This window comes from Prionailurus viverrinus, chromosome D3 (genome assembly GCF_022837055.1).
Source record: "Prionailurus viverrinus isolate Anna chromosome D3, UM_Priviv_1.0, whole genome shotgun sequence".
In the NCBI taxonomy this organism is placed as follows: Eukaryota; Metazoa; Chordata; class Mammalia; order Carnivora; family Felidae; genus Prionailurus; species Prionailurus viverrinus.
In genome coordinates, this window is record NC_062572.1 from 45,865,707 (window position 1) to 45,879,936 (window position 14,230).

General features: G+C 36.0%; 1 protein-coding gene across 1 annotated transcript in view; it reads left to right on the plus strand.

The window, feature by feature from the left end:
* Nucleotides 1-14,230, plus strand: part of MIB1 (MIB E3 ubiquitin protein ligase 1) — a 125,076-nt gene that overhangs the window by 38,451 nt on the left and 72,395 nt on the right. Inside the window, exons 7-9 of the mRNA XM_047827618.1 lie at nt 1,827-2,010; nt 10,395-10,539; nt 12,073-12,206. Of these exons, the coding sequence (XP_047683574.1) occupies nt 1,827-2,010; nt 10,395-10,539; nt 12,073-12,206 (463 nt within the window). The remainder of the gene's footprint in view (nt 1-1,826; nt 2,011-10,394; nt 10,540-12,072; nt 12,207-14,230) is intronic.

Here is a 14,230-nt window from a genome sequence, read left to right on the forward strand (position 1 = left end):
GTACTGCCGTGTTTCAAGCACTGTAATAGGTCAAATAAATTTTGGAATATTGGGAGCAAGGTAAAAAAGCACTGATTGTAAGGCTAGAAAGAAATCTTAAAAAACTATTTAAAAAAAAATCTTTATTCTTGAGAGAGAGATAGAATGTGAGTAGGGGAAGGGCAGAGAGAGACAGGGAGATACAGAATCCGAAGCAGACTCCATGCTCTGAGCTGTCAGTGCAGAGCCTGACATGGGGCTCGAACTCACTGCAAGATCATGACCTGAGCCGAAGTCGGATGCTTAACTGACTGAGCCACCCAGGCACCCCTAGAAAGAAATCTTTGCATATCTGATTTTTATTCTTAACTGGTCAGAGACACTTCTTTCCCTTTGTGGTTGCTTTAGAAAGAAGAGTTTATTTCCATGGTTACAGGAAGTTAGTAACAGGTTTTTATATGTTAAGACCTCTCATTTAAATTAAATAGAGGAGGATATAATAGTGCCATATTGTAAAAGCTTATTCAGGGAACCTTTTTTCTTTGGAGTGATAGATAGGACTGGGGGAACAGAAATGGTAACAGCATTGAAAAATGCTTAATGGGGGCGCCTGGGTGGCTCAGTCGGTTAAAGTGTCCAACTTTGACACAGGTCATGAACTCATGGTTTGTGAGTTCGAGCCCCATGTTGGGCTCTGTGCTGACAGCTCAGAACCTGGAGCTTACTTTGGATTCTGTGTTGTCTCCTCTCTCTGCCCCTCTCCCGATTGCACTCTGTCTCTCTCTCAAAACAAAATAAACTTTAAAAAAAAAAGAAAAATGCTTATGTGTAGCAGAGAAGAATGTGTAGCAGTGATTGCAGTCATGTGAAATACCCATGTATGACAAATTAAAACTAGATATTGTTTTTATCCATGAGATTATTAATGGTATGGAGAAATAGTACACTCTCTAGAGCCAATTTGGCTCTGTCGGAATTGTAAACAAATACATATGGTGATTAAGTGGCTTTTTAAGAATCACTAATGAAATACTGACCCTGTTTGCACAAAGATGTACATACGATGATGTTCTTTATAGTATTGTTTGTAATAGTGAAAATTTGGAAATACTTTAAAAGATAGTAGGAGAATGGTTAAATGCATTAATGTATAACCATGTAATGGACTGCTGTAGCCACTGAATTGAAATAAGTAGGTCTATTTCTGTGACATTGAAAATAAATCTTCCAAAGTACATTCTCTGAGAAAAAAGAAGGCCCAGAATTTTATTTATATATATGTATATATGTGTATATATGTCTATATACATACATATAAATATAAAATATATAAAATCTGTTTATGAAAAAGGAGGCAACTCTGTATGTTAGAAGTATCAGTGCACTAATAGAAGATCACAGGGGTACACAATGGAGTGTTTGTGTCCCAGTTTCATTAGATTTTTTTAATTGAAGTATATAGTTGACACCACAGTGAGTATTTACAGTGGTTTGGGGATGGGATAGGGGATGGGGATCCAGGTGTGTTTGTGTGAAACGGAAGTTTCACTTTCACTTTATATGTTTCTGAAAGGTTTTAATATTTAACAGTAGTGTATTTTATAACAATTTTTAAAACATAAGGGGAAACTAGACAGAAGGATCGTATTAGGGTGTGAGATTACAGGTAAGTCTTTCTTTAAATATGTGTAATTATAAAAGGGAAAATAAATTGTTCAGGACATAATTGCAAAGGATTGCTTTACTGTGCTCATGTGTTAGAAAATTTTTTTGCCCTGCAATGTTTAAGAATGTTGTGTTAAAATTAAGTAAAGTTACCTATTTTGAGTTTTGGCTTTGATTTTTAGGTGGACCTTCAATCCTGCCGTTCTCACTAAAGCAAACATTGTCCGAAGTGGGGATGCTGCTCAAGGTGCAGAAGGAGGTACCTCACAGTTTCAAGTGGGTGATCTTGTACAAGTTTGTTATGATCTGGAAAGAATCAAACTTCTACAGAGAGGACATGGAGAATGGGCTGAAGCTATGCTCCCAGTAAGTATATCTAAAATAGTTTCAGACTAGGAATAATAAAACAGTTTTAGACTAGGAATTACATTATACGTGTGTAGATTTAAAAAATATTTGAAGTTTGGAAACTAAATTAGCATAATTCTTCAAGAATTGTACTTGGGGGCACCTGGGTGGCTCAGTCAGTTTAAGCGTCCAACTTTAGCTGAGGTCATGATCTTGTGGTTCATGGGTTTGAGCCCCAAATTGGGCTTTGTGCTGACAGCTCAGAGCCTGGAGCCTGCTTCAGATTCTGTGTCTCCCTCTCTCTGTCCCTCCCTCAGTTGCACTCTGTGCCTCTCTCTGTTTTCATTGGCTGCTAGGCATACTTATGTCTTTTATTGTCTAATTTGTTCCAGTTAAATTAGCCCAGGAAGGTCCATGTAGGGCTACAGTTAGTAGTGTTTTAAAGAGCTGTTACTGGAGAATGTAATGTAGGTGGAAGGTAACAGGGACTTCCCTGATACTTAATCCCAGAATGAGAGAGAGATGCTCATCCAGTTGCTAGCAGTGCTGGACCACCACTGCTTGCCTTAGTTGGGGGCCTGCCTCTCTCAAACTTAGAGTATGAAAGAGCAACTCTGAATGTGTGCCTTCTGAGCTGCCTTTGCTCCCAAAGAGTTATGGTGTAATTTTTAACTTATTCATTCGACACATTTTTCACCAAATGTTCAGGAATAACAGAAAAATTTGTTTGTTCTGCCCTTTTTGCATCCATCCTCTTTCTCCATCTGTCCCTCGCTCTTACCTTCTGTCCCTTCCTTCTGTACTACTACCCATTCTGTTCTGCTGCCCCCCATACTTTCTTGCCCTATATCCCATTTCCTTCCACTTTGCTGTGTCCTCGTGTTTAGCCCTCCACTTTGCTACCCCTACTCCTTTCTCATCCAGTCACAAAATTTGTCCTGTCCTGGCCACCCCACCCCCCACCCGAGTCCCATCCCATTCAGTGCTTCCTTCCTTTACTGTGTACCCCCCCTCCCGTCTCTCTTCATGTCTCATCCCCCTATCCTGTATTGTCTAGTGCTCTGTCCTGGCCAGCACCATCTCCTATCTCGTCTAGCCCTCTGCCTCCTCCCATCCTGTCCATTACCCCCTCCCTGTCCTTCATGTTGTGCTGCCCTTCCATCAGTCCATCCTTCCTTTCTGCCTTGCTCCCTTGGCAGATATTTTAGCACAATGTACCTATTAGGCTTCAAAGATTTAGTAGTGAACAAGACACAAAGAAATCTATTGTTATGGTGTTTTCATTCCAAGACATTTCATAGTTTGCAGATGCTGCCGACATCATTTTTTTATTGTTTTAGGTAGGTAGTGACTAAGTGATAGTTGTCTGTGTTGCAGGAGCTGTATTTTAGAATTCTGGTGTCAAAAAATTAAGTTCCATATGATCTTTTGTTTGCTTTTATTAAAGTTTATTTTTAGACAGAGTGTACATGCATGTGCAGTAGTGGGGGGCGGGCAGAGAGAGAGAGGGAAACAGAGAATCTCAAGCAGGCTCCATGCTCAGTGAGGAGCCCAGTGCAGGTTTGGATCTCAAAACCGTGAGATTATGACCTGAGCTGAAATCAAGAGTCAGCTGCCCAACTGACTGACCCACCCATGTGCCTTTTGTTTGCTTTTGATAGTAACATTGGTTAAAAAATGTATTGATGTACTTTAAGCCTATGTTAGTTAAATGGAATCTTTTGACATGTTTTATATGAGATACATATATTATTTAAGATTTTTTTATAGTCAAAATGTTTTTGTTTTTCCCCTTAGCAGTGACAGCTTATATATAGTAGTGTATGTCTTTTGTGTGCCTAGTTATTCTGAGCACTGTGCTAAATTATATACACACACACACACACACACACACACACACACAGATATGTGTACACACACAAACACATACACAGACTTTGTCATAGGAGCATTATAAGCAGATGGTTGTATGGCATCTTTATTTTATTTTTTTTTCTTTTTTTCAAAAAAAAAATTTTTTTTAATGTTTATTTATTTTTGAGACAGAGAGAGACAGAACATGAATGGGGGAGGGGCAGAGAGAGAGGGAGACACAGAATCGGAAGCAGGCTCCAAGCCATCAGCCCAGAGCCTGACGCAGGGTTCGAACTCACGAACTGTGAGATCATGACCTGAGCTGAAGTCGGACGCTCAACCGACTGAGCCACCCAGGCGCCCTGGCATCTTTATTTTAAAGATGAGGAATCAGAGCTAAGTTTCTGAACTGAAGTTTGAACTCAAATCTGTTTTACTCCAAAGCCTAAGTGCTCTATCTCCCATAGTAAGCTTTTATATAAGCAAAACCTGTAGGTTATAGCTAGAGGGGAATTCTTGGGTTCCACTGGTGATGGTGTAGAATTTTAATTTTCCTAAATTGTCTTGATAAAAATAGTCAACAACTAGATTAGCATAACCAAAAAAAAAAAAAAAAGGCACAAGCATCTATATTAAAACCAGGTGACAGAGTAGCCAATTGAACCCTAAAATATGAATGAGTAGTGAGAAAACACTGACAGCTACTGGGTCTGTATCTGTCTGGCAGCAGAGAGAATTAATGGGGATCAGATGGACCCAAGAACAAGGGAGCTCCAATATAGCTAACAAGTATTCATTGGCTAGTATAGTAGATGAATGTGGAAACAATAGCTAAACCTGGGAGGGCTTTTGCAGACCTCATTTTGGGGTGAGGGTAATAGGTCCATGCCAAAGTTTGAAGGGGCTTGAGCAGCCTGAATCTGTAAACTCTCAGAATGAATCAGCCATAGCTCCCTTTCTGGGCAGAGCCCTCCATTAAGGAGAAGGTGCAGGGAATAGAAACTAAATTGAGTAGGATAGAGATGGTAGGGACAGAGTAAGGATAAAAGTTTGAAGCAATCATAATCAAATCCCCATACAAAATTATTGTTAAAAAAAGACAATAAGGAATAGCATAACTTCTCTACAGACAAACGAAAGTACAGTAGAAGATATCACAGAAAACTAAAATCTAATGATTCAAAATGAGCTAACAAATTAAAATGATAAAAGATGAGTGAAATGGATCATAATTATTTTTTAATTTTTATTTATTTTTAAAGAACTTACATACTTTTTTAATGTTTATTGATTTATTTTGAGAGAGAGAAAGGGTATGAGTGGAGAGGAGGTGCAGAGAGAGAGAGAGGAGAGAGAGAGAATCCCAAGTAGGCTCTGTGAGCTGTAAGCATGGAGCCCGAGGCGGGGCTAGATCCCATGAACCATAGATCATGACCTGAGCTGAAATCAAGAGTCAGACACTGAACTGACTGAGCCACCCAGGCACTCTGAAATGGATCATAATTAGAAATGAGGTGATAGAACTTAGGAAAGAATTGAAAAGGAAAGATAATTTCAGAAATGAGGAGTAAGCTTGATGCAACACATCAAATAAATATAACATAATGCCTTTAAGGGAAACAAGGTAAAAAGGAAGAAAATTTTTTAAAAAAAGATAAAAAGTATTTCAGGGAAAGTGACAAATATAGATTACCTAATATATGTGTATTAGGAGTCCTTGCAAAAAAGGAAAAACAAAAGCCAAAGCAATGGACTATAAAGCTACTAAAATTTGTAATTCCAGGAAAAATACCCCTGAATTAAAAACTTTAAAGCTAAATATTAAAAGGATACATTGTATAGCTGGGAAAACTGAGAACACCAAACACTGAGCCATTTTCTGGTAAATAATTGAATCTTCAAGAAAGGAAAACAATTCTTTGGGTATCTAGGGAAAAAGGTCAAGTTTTACTTACAAAGAAAAGAAAATCAGATTATTGTTAAGGAAAAAAACTGATCTCTGTGCTTTGTGATCTCAGCGAAATAACATTTATTTAAGGTATTCAAGGAACAAAAATGTAAGCTAAGAGTTTTATATATAACCAACTGACTTTCAAGTATAAAAGCTACAAGTTGCTATGAACATGTAAGAATTTATAGAATCTTGTTCCCATTAGCTTTTTCTGATTAATCTCCTGAAAAATGTTTCAGACAACCGACATGAGAGATATCAACTGAAAGCTGATAGTGATCATTAAATATGTATTTATTTGTTGAACTAAGATTAAATGATGGTTAAAGGAAGAGGTAGAGTCTGTATAATGGTTTTATGCTCTAACAACACAGATAAAATGTAACTTTATAGAGTATAACTCAAAAAATGGGGTGGGAATGGAGAGAGCATATATGGAAAGTTTAGCAAGCTGCTCGATTGCCTTTTAGTTATTATGTGGAACTAAATACTATTAAACCTATATATATATATATATATTTTTTTTTTTTTTAATTTAAATTTAAGTTAGTTAACATACCGTATCATCTTGGTTTCAGGAATAGAACCCAGTGATTCATCACTTGCAAATAACACCCAGTGCTCATCCCAACAAGTGCCTTCCTTTTTTTTTCTTTTTTTTTTTTTTTAATAATTTAACTTTATTTTTTATTTTTTATAATTTACATCCAAATTAGTATATAGTGAAGCAATGATTTCAGGAGTAGATTCCTTAATGCCCCTTTAAATTTTTTTTTTTTAATGTTTTTATTTTTGAGAGAGAGAGAGCGCGCGCGCATGAGTGGGGGAGGGGCAGAGAGAGAGGGAAACAGAATTTAAAGCAGACTCCAGGCTTTGACCTGTTAGCACAGAGCCCGATGTGGGGCTAGAACTCACAAACCATGAGATCATGACCTGAGCTGAAGTCGGACGCCTAACTGATTGGGCCACCCAGGCACCTCCCAACAAGTGCCCTCCTTAATGCCCATCACCCATTTAGCCCATCCCCCTTCCCCCATCTCCCCTCTGGTACCCTTCAGTTCTCTGTATTTTAGAATCTATTATGGTTTGCCTCCCTCTGTGTTTTTATCTTATTTTTCCTTCCTTTTCCCTATGTTCATCTGTTGTGTTTCTTAAATTACATATATGAATGAAATCATATATTTGTTTTTCTAAACCAAAATATTAGGGAGAAAGAAGGTAAGGGTAAGAACATGAATGACTAATTTCAATGTTGTACATACTAGGGAACCAATTGACTCACTCTGTCTCTCTTTTTTTTTTTTTGAAGAGGGAATAAGCTTTTTTATATATATATATATATATATATATATGTATAAAATACTAGTATTATTGTAAGTATAACTAATTAGGACAATGCAGAGTTCATGTGACAAAAAGCAAACAATGGAGGGATTAACCGTGAAGTTAAAAAAACATGTTTCATATCTAAAAAAAGGAATATGGTGTAGGGAGAAAGGTAGATAGGAGACATCTTTGAATATATCTTGTTTTATAGATTTGATTTAAAACCACATATATCTTTTATACAATTATTAAGCAAAATTAAATTCAAAAAGGAAGTTCCTGAAAGTAGAAAATAAAATGAAATAAATGAACCTAAATGTGTTTCCTGTTGGCATAACTGTACAGAGAAAAGTACAGGTGATTTTTAACACAGTTGTTTGTCCTTATATCTTTTTAGGAAGAATATACACTAAAGAACTGCCTATAAAAAGGGATTTTTAACAATTTTCATTGATCTTGTTGTCTGTGGTAGTGCTAATATTATTATCCTGAGATTGTTTTATGTGTGATGTGACAAAAAAACAAAACAAATGAGTAGTTATATGATAATTTTAATTCTGTTATCCCAGTGACTTTGAGAACCAGAATGATCAGAGTGGGAAAAGGAGATATGAATGTAACATAGAAGAGGCTAAGTAAAAACCCTGTAGTCTTGAATTTGAATTGGAAGAATGTTTGAACTTATGATTTATTTTATCATTAAAACAAAACATCTCCTCCCCTTCCCCCCCACTATTTCCTAGCTTTGTCCATGAAAAGACCTAGAAACAGTAACCATTTTAATAACAATACCAACCTTAGTGCCCAGATTACAGTCTTTTTTTTTTAAATTTTTTTTTAACGTTTATTTATTTTTGAGACAGAGAGAGACAGAGCATGAATGGGGGAGGGACAGAGAGAGAGGGAGACACAGAATCAGAAGCAGGCTCCAGGCTCTGAGCCATCAGCCCAGAGCCCGACGCGGGGCTTGAACTCACGGACCCCGCGAGATCGTGACCTGAGCTGACGTCAGACGCTTAACCGACTGAGCCACCCAGGTGCCCCCAGATTACAGTCTTGAAATAGCCTTTCCCTCTGTATAGAAACCAGTCTTTGGAGAAATGGCTAATTCTAGCTCTTTGGAAGTGAACAAGATGAGTCTCATACCAGGTAGCAAGGAAGCTATCAAAGATTTCTAGGTCATGTTAAAAGGATCTAGCAGCCAATTTGAAGTGTTTCTTATTAAATACAGAGAAAGATGAATTTATTAAATTATATCAATTAGCAAAATTCAGATTGTAAGAAACTTTATAGGACAGTTGACCCTGTTTCTTCAACAAATAATTGGCAAAGAAAAATACATGTATACATATATTTTTGGACTTTATTGGAACTTGATTTAAGCATACTGACTTTATTGGACTTTATTTTGGACTTTATTGGAACTTGATTTAAGCATACTGAAGAATTTTATCATTTATGAAGCAATTGGAAATTTGAACACTGGTATTTTATGATATTACAGAGTTGATATTACAGATTTTGGGAGGGTTGGTAGTAGTATCAGGTTTGTTTTTTTTTAAAGTTTATGTGATGAATAGTACAGGGAGTAACAATAGGTGGGGGAGAATAAGATTGGCCATGAGCTGAAAATTGTTAAGAGTTGATGGGTATACAGGGATTCAATATACTATTGTCTTCTTATGTATGTTTGAGACTTTCTATAATAAGCGGTTAAGGGGGAAAACAAGGAATGCAGCCTCATAGAGTTTGAGAGGATGGAAAATTCCAAGAGGAAATGTGTAATGAGAAGTTAAAATTGGTGTGTGTTGGAGGGCAGAGAGAGGAATAAATGGGGCTATAGAATTATATTTTGGAGTCTTTGGAAATAAGGTGATAGTTGTCAGAGTAGATTACATTTTTAAGGAGGAAGAGTAAAAAACTAAGGAATAAAATTTGGGGAAGAATGAATAGATTTAGGGATCTGAAAATGGACAAGGAGCCAGTGAGTGAAGAAAGAGAAGGAATAGGCAGAAAGGTTAGACTGTCATTCAGAAATCAAAGGAATAGTTTCAAGAAGCTAGGGTCCAATGCTGTGGAGAGATCAAAAAATAAAGCACTCAATCAAGGGCAGTTTACTCTGTGTTAGGAAGTAGTCAGATATTGTCAATATTCTAAACTAATTTTCTAGTATTGTAATTTGCTATTCTCTTGTGTTGAAGAGAATGGGTTTTGGACTGGAGTTTGAAATGGAGCTAATAGTACGTAATTTTCAGGATTTTATGTATTAGGTAAGTCAATATGTATAAAGCTCTTAGAATACTATCTGCCACATGGTAAGAGTTGCCGCTGATTGTGTTCTGAACCCAAATGCCCCTTTCCCTGTATATTTAATAAGCATGTTATTTCTACCTACTTCTGTCTTGGAATCAGTACTGATTCCCATTTTGGTGTAAGTAATTTGTTTTAGAAATCAGGTTTTATTTTTTTAGGCTACATTAATGATGGATTTTAGACTATTTAATTTACAAATTCTCAAGATGTAACATAAGATTATGGGATTAAAAGGTTGAATATCAAAAAGCAAAATTTTGTGAACTTTTATAATTGATAGACTGTCATGATATTTTTGATTTTATATTCTTTTTTTTTTTTAAGTTTATTTTGAGAGAGAGAGAGAGCGTGTGCATGCACAAGTGGTGGAGGGGCAGAGAAGAGGGAGAGAATCCCAAACAGGCTCTGAACTGTCAGCATGGAGCCCAGTGCTGGGCTTGATCCCATGACCATGAGATTATGATGTGAGCTGAAATCAAGCGTTGGATGCTCAACTGAGTCAGCCACTCAGACCCCCTTGTTTTTATATTCTTGTGGAAGTATAGTAGTTTTGTTTATTAAAATTTTTTTTTAATGTTTATTTTTGAGAGTGAGAGACAGAGTGAGTGTGAGGAGGGGAGGGGCAGAGTGAGAGGGGGACAGAGGATCCGAAGCAGGCTCGGCACAGATAACAGTGATCCCCATGCAGGGCTCCAACTCACTAACCATGAGATCATGACCTGAGCCAAAGTCGGACACTAAACTGACTGAGCCACCCAGATGCCCTGTTTATTAAAATGCTTTTTAGGGATGCTCTTTAAAGTTTGTAAATAACCCATTTGAAAATGATTGTCCTTTAAATGTTTTTCTTTAGTAAAAAAGAAAAATTGATACTTTAAACGTGTAAGAACTGGTGATCTATTTTTATGGTACGTACTTTAGACTTGACAACATGAACTAAAATTTTTTTTTTTTTAAGACTTTAGGTAAAGTTGGCCGAGTACAGCAGATTTATTCAGACAGTGATTTAAAGGTGGAAGTTTGTGGAACATCTTGGACATACAATCCAGCAGCAGTTTCCAAGGTGGCATCTGCTGGATCAGCCATTAGCAATGCATCTGGTGGTATGTTTGTATTGTGTTTCTTTAAAAGTAATATGGTTTACATTAGAACCTTTGCTAATTCCTCATTTCTCATGTACAGATAATGTCATAGATAACCTCATTTGAATGTCAACTAACTTCTGCATTTTCACTACAGGTGTTTTTTGTTTTGTTTTGTTTTTCTTTTTTTCATATGGTGAACAGTTTTTGTTCTGGCTGAGGTATGCCCTGGAAAATTTCCATAAGTAGGTGCTTTTTCTTGGACATTATATCAAGGGTTAATTCAATATTGTACCCTTTAGTCAGAACTTATCGCTTTCTTAGACTGTTTTATTCTCTTTTTATTTTCAATGTTATTGCTAGCAGATGGCTTTCTTCCTGGATATTTTTACATATCAGCCATATTTCTTTCTTACTGTTTAATAAGAGTTATTATACATGCCACAATAAGTAGAAAACCATTTTGAAATGTGAATAAGCTGGATGCTCGGGTAGACTCATGCCCAAAGTCTTTCCTTCCTGTGCTCCAGCTTTATATACATAACCTCAATTCGTTTTAAAACAAATTACTGTGTATTAGCATTCAGAAAAGAAGATAGAACCATAACTATAAATTATAAGAAAGTAAAGGAAAACATTGGGCGACCTCCAGTTTTATTTTGTACTGCTTTCTACTTCCTCTACTGCTGTCTTTTCTTTCCTGTTGTAATTTGGTAGTGTACTTAAAGTTTAAATTAGGTGGTGTTATTTTTACCTTTTGGTTAGGTGGCATTACAGCCAACTGGCTACTACAAATTGAAAGAGCGAGGGATGGTTAATATCCTACTCAAATCATGTGTACTTGGTGGTGGTCCACTTGGTGATTTCTTTGCTTTCTACTAAGTAGATCTAAGAATTAAGGGATGGTACTGGGTAATGTCTCTACTGATTAATGCTGTTTAGAAAAAATATCTTATGACAATGAGTCTATATAAATATGCCCCTGGTTCTTTTTTGTTAGTCAATACCAATATGTATGTTGTTGCCACTTAGATGACCATTTTCAACTGAAAATTGGGTTGTCCCTAAAACGTTTCCCCAAATATTATAGAGAGTACATTGCTTCTGAATCATAATCATTCATTTGTTGATTTATTCTAAGGTCTGTAGCATTGAGATCAGAGAATTGATGTGATATGCTTAAAACCTGAAAGAAAGTTTGTATTGTTATAATACTCCCATTGTAGTATTTTTATTTGTGATTATCTTTGGTATGGCTTCTAAATCTTGAATTGTTACTTGTCTCTAACTCTCTACTTTTTCTGAAGTTATAACTTGAAATACATAAATTGGAGAAAGCTGGGAATACTTATGGGTTGGAATTTAATGCAGCTTTCTATGGTAGTAATTATAACTTGCCTGGGTACTATCTGTAGTAGCGTACAAAAATAACACTGATGATAGAAATATTAAAAAAGGAAAAGTATGTGTTCTAGATGTATGGGTAATGCTTGTCTGTTAGTAGTTAAGGTTTGAGATCCTCCTATGTTAGCAGCTTTATTTGATGCTTTACAGAAAGACTCTCCCAACTCTTGAAGAAATTATTTGAAACCCAAGAATCTGGTGACCTCAATGAAGAATTAGTTAAGGCTGCTGCCAATGGAGATGTTGCTAAAGTGGAAGATTTGCTAAAAAGACCAGATGTGGATGTGAGCATTTTAAGAATTATTTGAAGCATACACAAAAATAGAATAGTATAATGAACATTAGAGTTCAGTAATTTCATTTAAGTCCAATTAATTTCCAACTGCGCTTCATCTATTCCTTCTTCCTTTTTTCTCTGAGGTATTTTAAAGACACTGGACATCATTCTTCAGTGTACTTTTCTAAAAGATCTTGACATTTTCTTATTTTAACATTGTGACCTCCTAAATTTATGATTGATAATCAAAAAAAAAATTTTTTTTTTAACATTTATTTATTTTTGAGAGATAGAGAAAGACAGAGCAGGAGCAGGGGACGGGCAGAGAGAGAGGGAGACACAGAATCTGAAACAGGCTCCAGGCTCTGAGCTGTCAGCACAGAGCCTGATGTGGGGCTTGAACTCAACAAACCATGAGATCAAAACATTTAAACTTTTTTCCTGTGAGAATTGACTTATAGTTTAGAATGCAGATGAAGTAGAGGTCACACATTTTGTAAATCTTAGTAGTTTATTGTACTTTACCATTCACATAAACCATATTTTAGGTGGGCCATTTTGGCTCTAGTTTAGTCATTCATTGGCTTTGCCATTGCTCCCATGTCAGCACCAATACAGTGTTCAATGTTGGCCCAGATTGTGGTTGGAGTGGCACTTTGAGTCATTGTCACTGTTCTGTGACACTGTTTGTTGCCTTTGTATTTAAGTATGCTAGACAGTTTGAAGATCTGATCTATAATTGTAAGATATAAACATCATATTCCCAGGAGCTCATGTGGCATTTCATGTTTATTAGGGAGATGTCAGTTGCAGCAGCACAACACAGTGATTCCTTTTTTTTTAAGTTTATTTAGAGAAAGAGAGAGAGCTATAGAGAGCGCTTGTGCGTCCACGCGCAAGTGGGGAAGGGGCAGAGAGAGGGAAAGAGAGAATCCCAAGCAGGCTCCACACCACCAGCACAGAGCCTGATGCAGGGCTTGAACTCAGGAACTGCGAAATGATGACCTGAGCCGAAGTTGGATGCTCAAGTGATTGAGCCACCCAGGCGCCCAAGCACAGTGATTTCTTTATTGTCAGATATCACAAATAATTTATTTAAATTATCAAAATTATGTAAATTATCAAAGTTTAAAGTATCAAATGATTTTTGTGTTTGATAGATTTTTTTTATATTCAGCCAAGCAGATTTATATTTTATTATACTTAATTTTTTCTTCATTTAATTACTAATTTAGTTTTTTTTTTAAAAAAAAACAATATACATTCTAAAAATTTAAAGGGAAGAAATAGTTCTACAGGTTTGTTACAAAAATCATTTCCTTCTCAACTCTGTTTTCCCATCCTTTAGGGGCAGCTGTTTTCACGTCTTTCAACTGATTTTCTTCATATATTTTGCCTCCATATCTTCCAGTAACATCTATTGTTTTTTCTTGATTTTTATGTTTGGGGAGTTATCTTTCAGTACTTCACTGTGAAAATGAGGTTTCAGCTTTCTTTCCAGCCCATTCCCTTCACACACATACACGCTCCTCCCAGTTTCTTTATGTGGTTAGGTTGTATTGTAACTTTGTTAGGATTAAAATCGACTGTGCATGTTATTATTTAAATGACATTCATATCTGAGCTGTGACTAATTCTAGATTGTATTTTCCTATACAATTGTTTGCTTTCCTTGATGTTCATAATTTTTTTTTATTTAAAAAATTGAGGTGTAATTTACATATAGTGAAATACATGGAAAAGTTTTGACAAATGCAAACATCCATGTAATTCACACCCCTAATAAGATCTAGGACTTTTCCTTTATTCCAGAAAGTTCACATGTAGTTTTTCCCAGTCAGTCCCTCTTAACTTCACACATAAAGTTTTTTTCATTTGTTTGTAATCTATATTGTTATAGTTAATTCTTTTCCAAACTTCTAATTGACTAATCTTCCAAGACACTTAGTTATGTCAGGTATGTATTCATTTCATCTTCTGAGAGATGATAACATAGGAGAAAGATGTGTTTTTTTAAGTTATTTTTTTTAA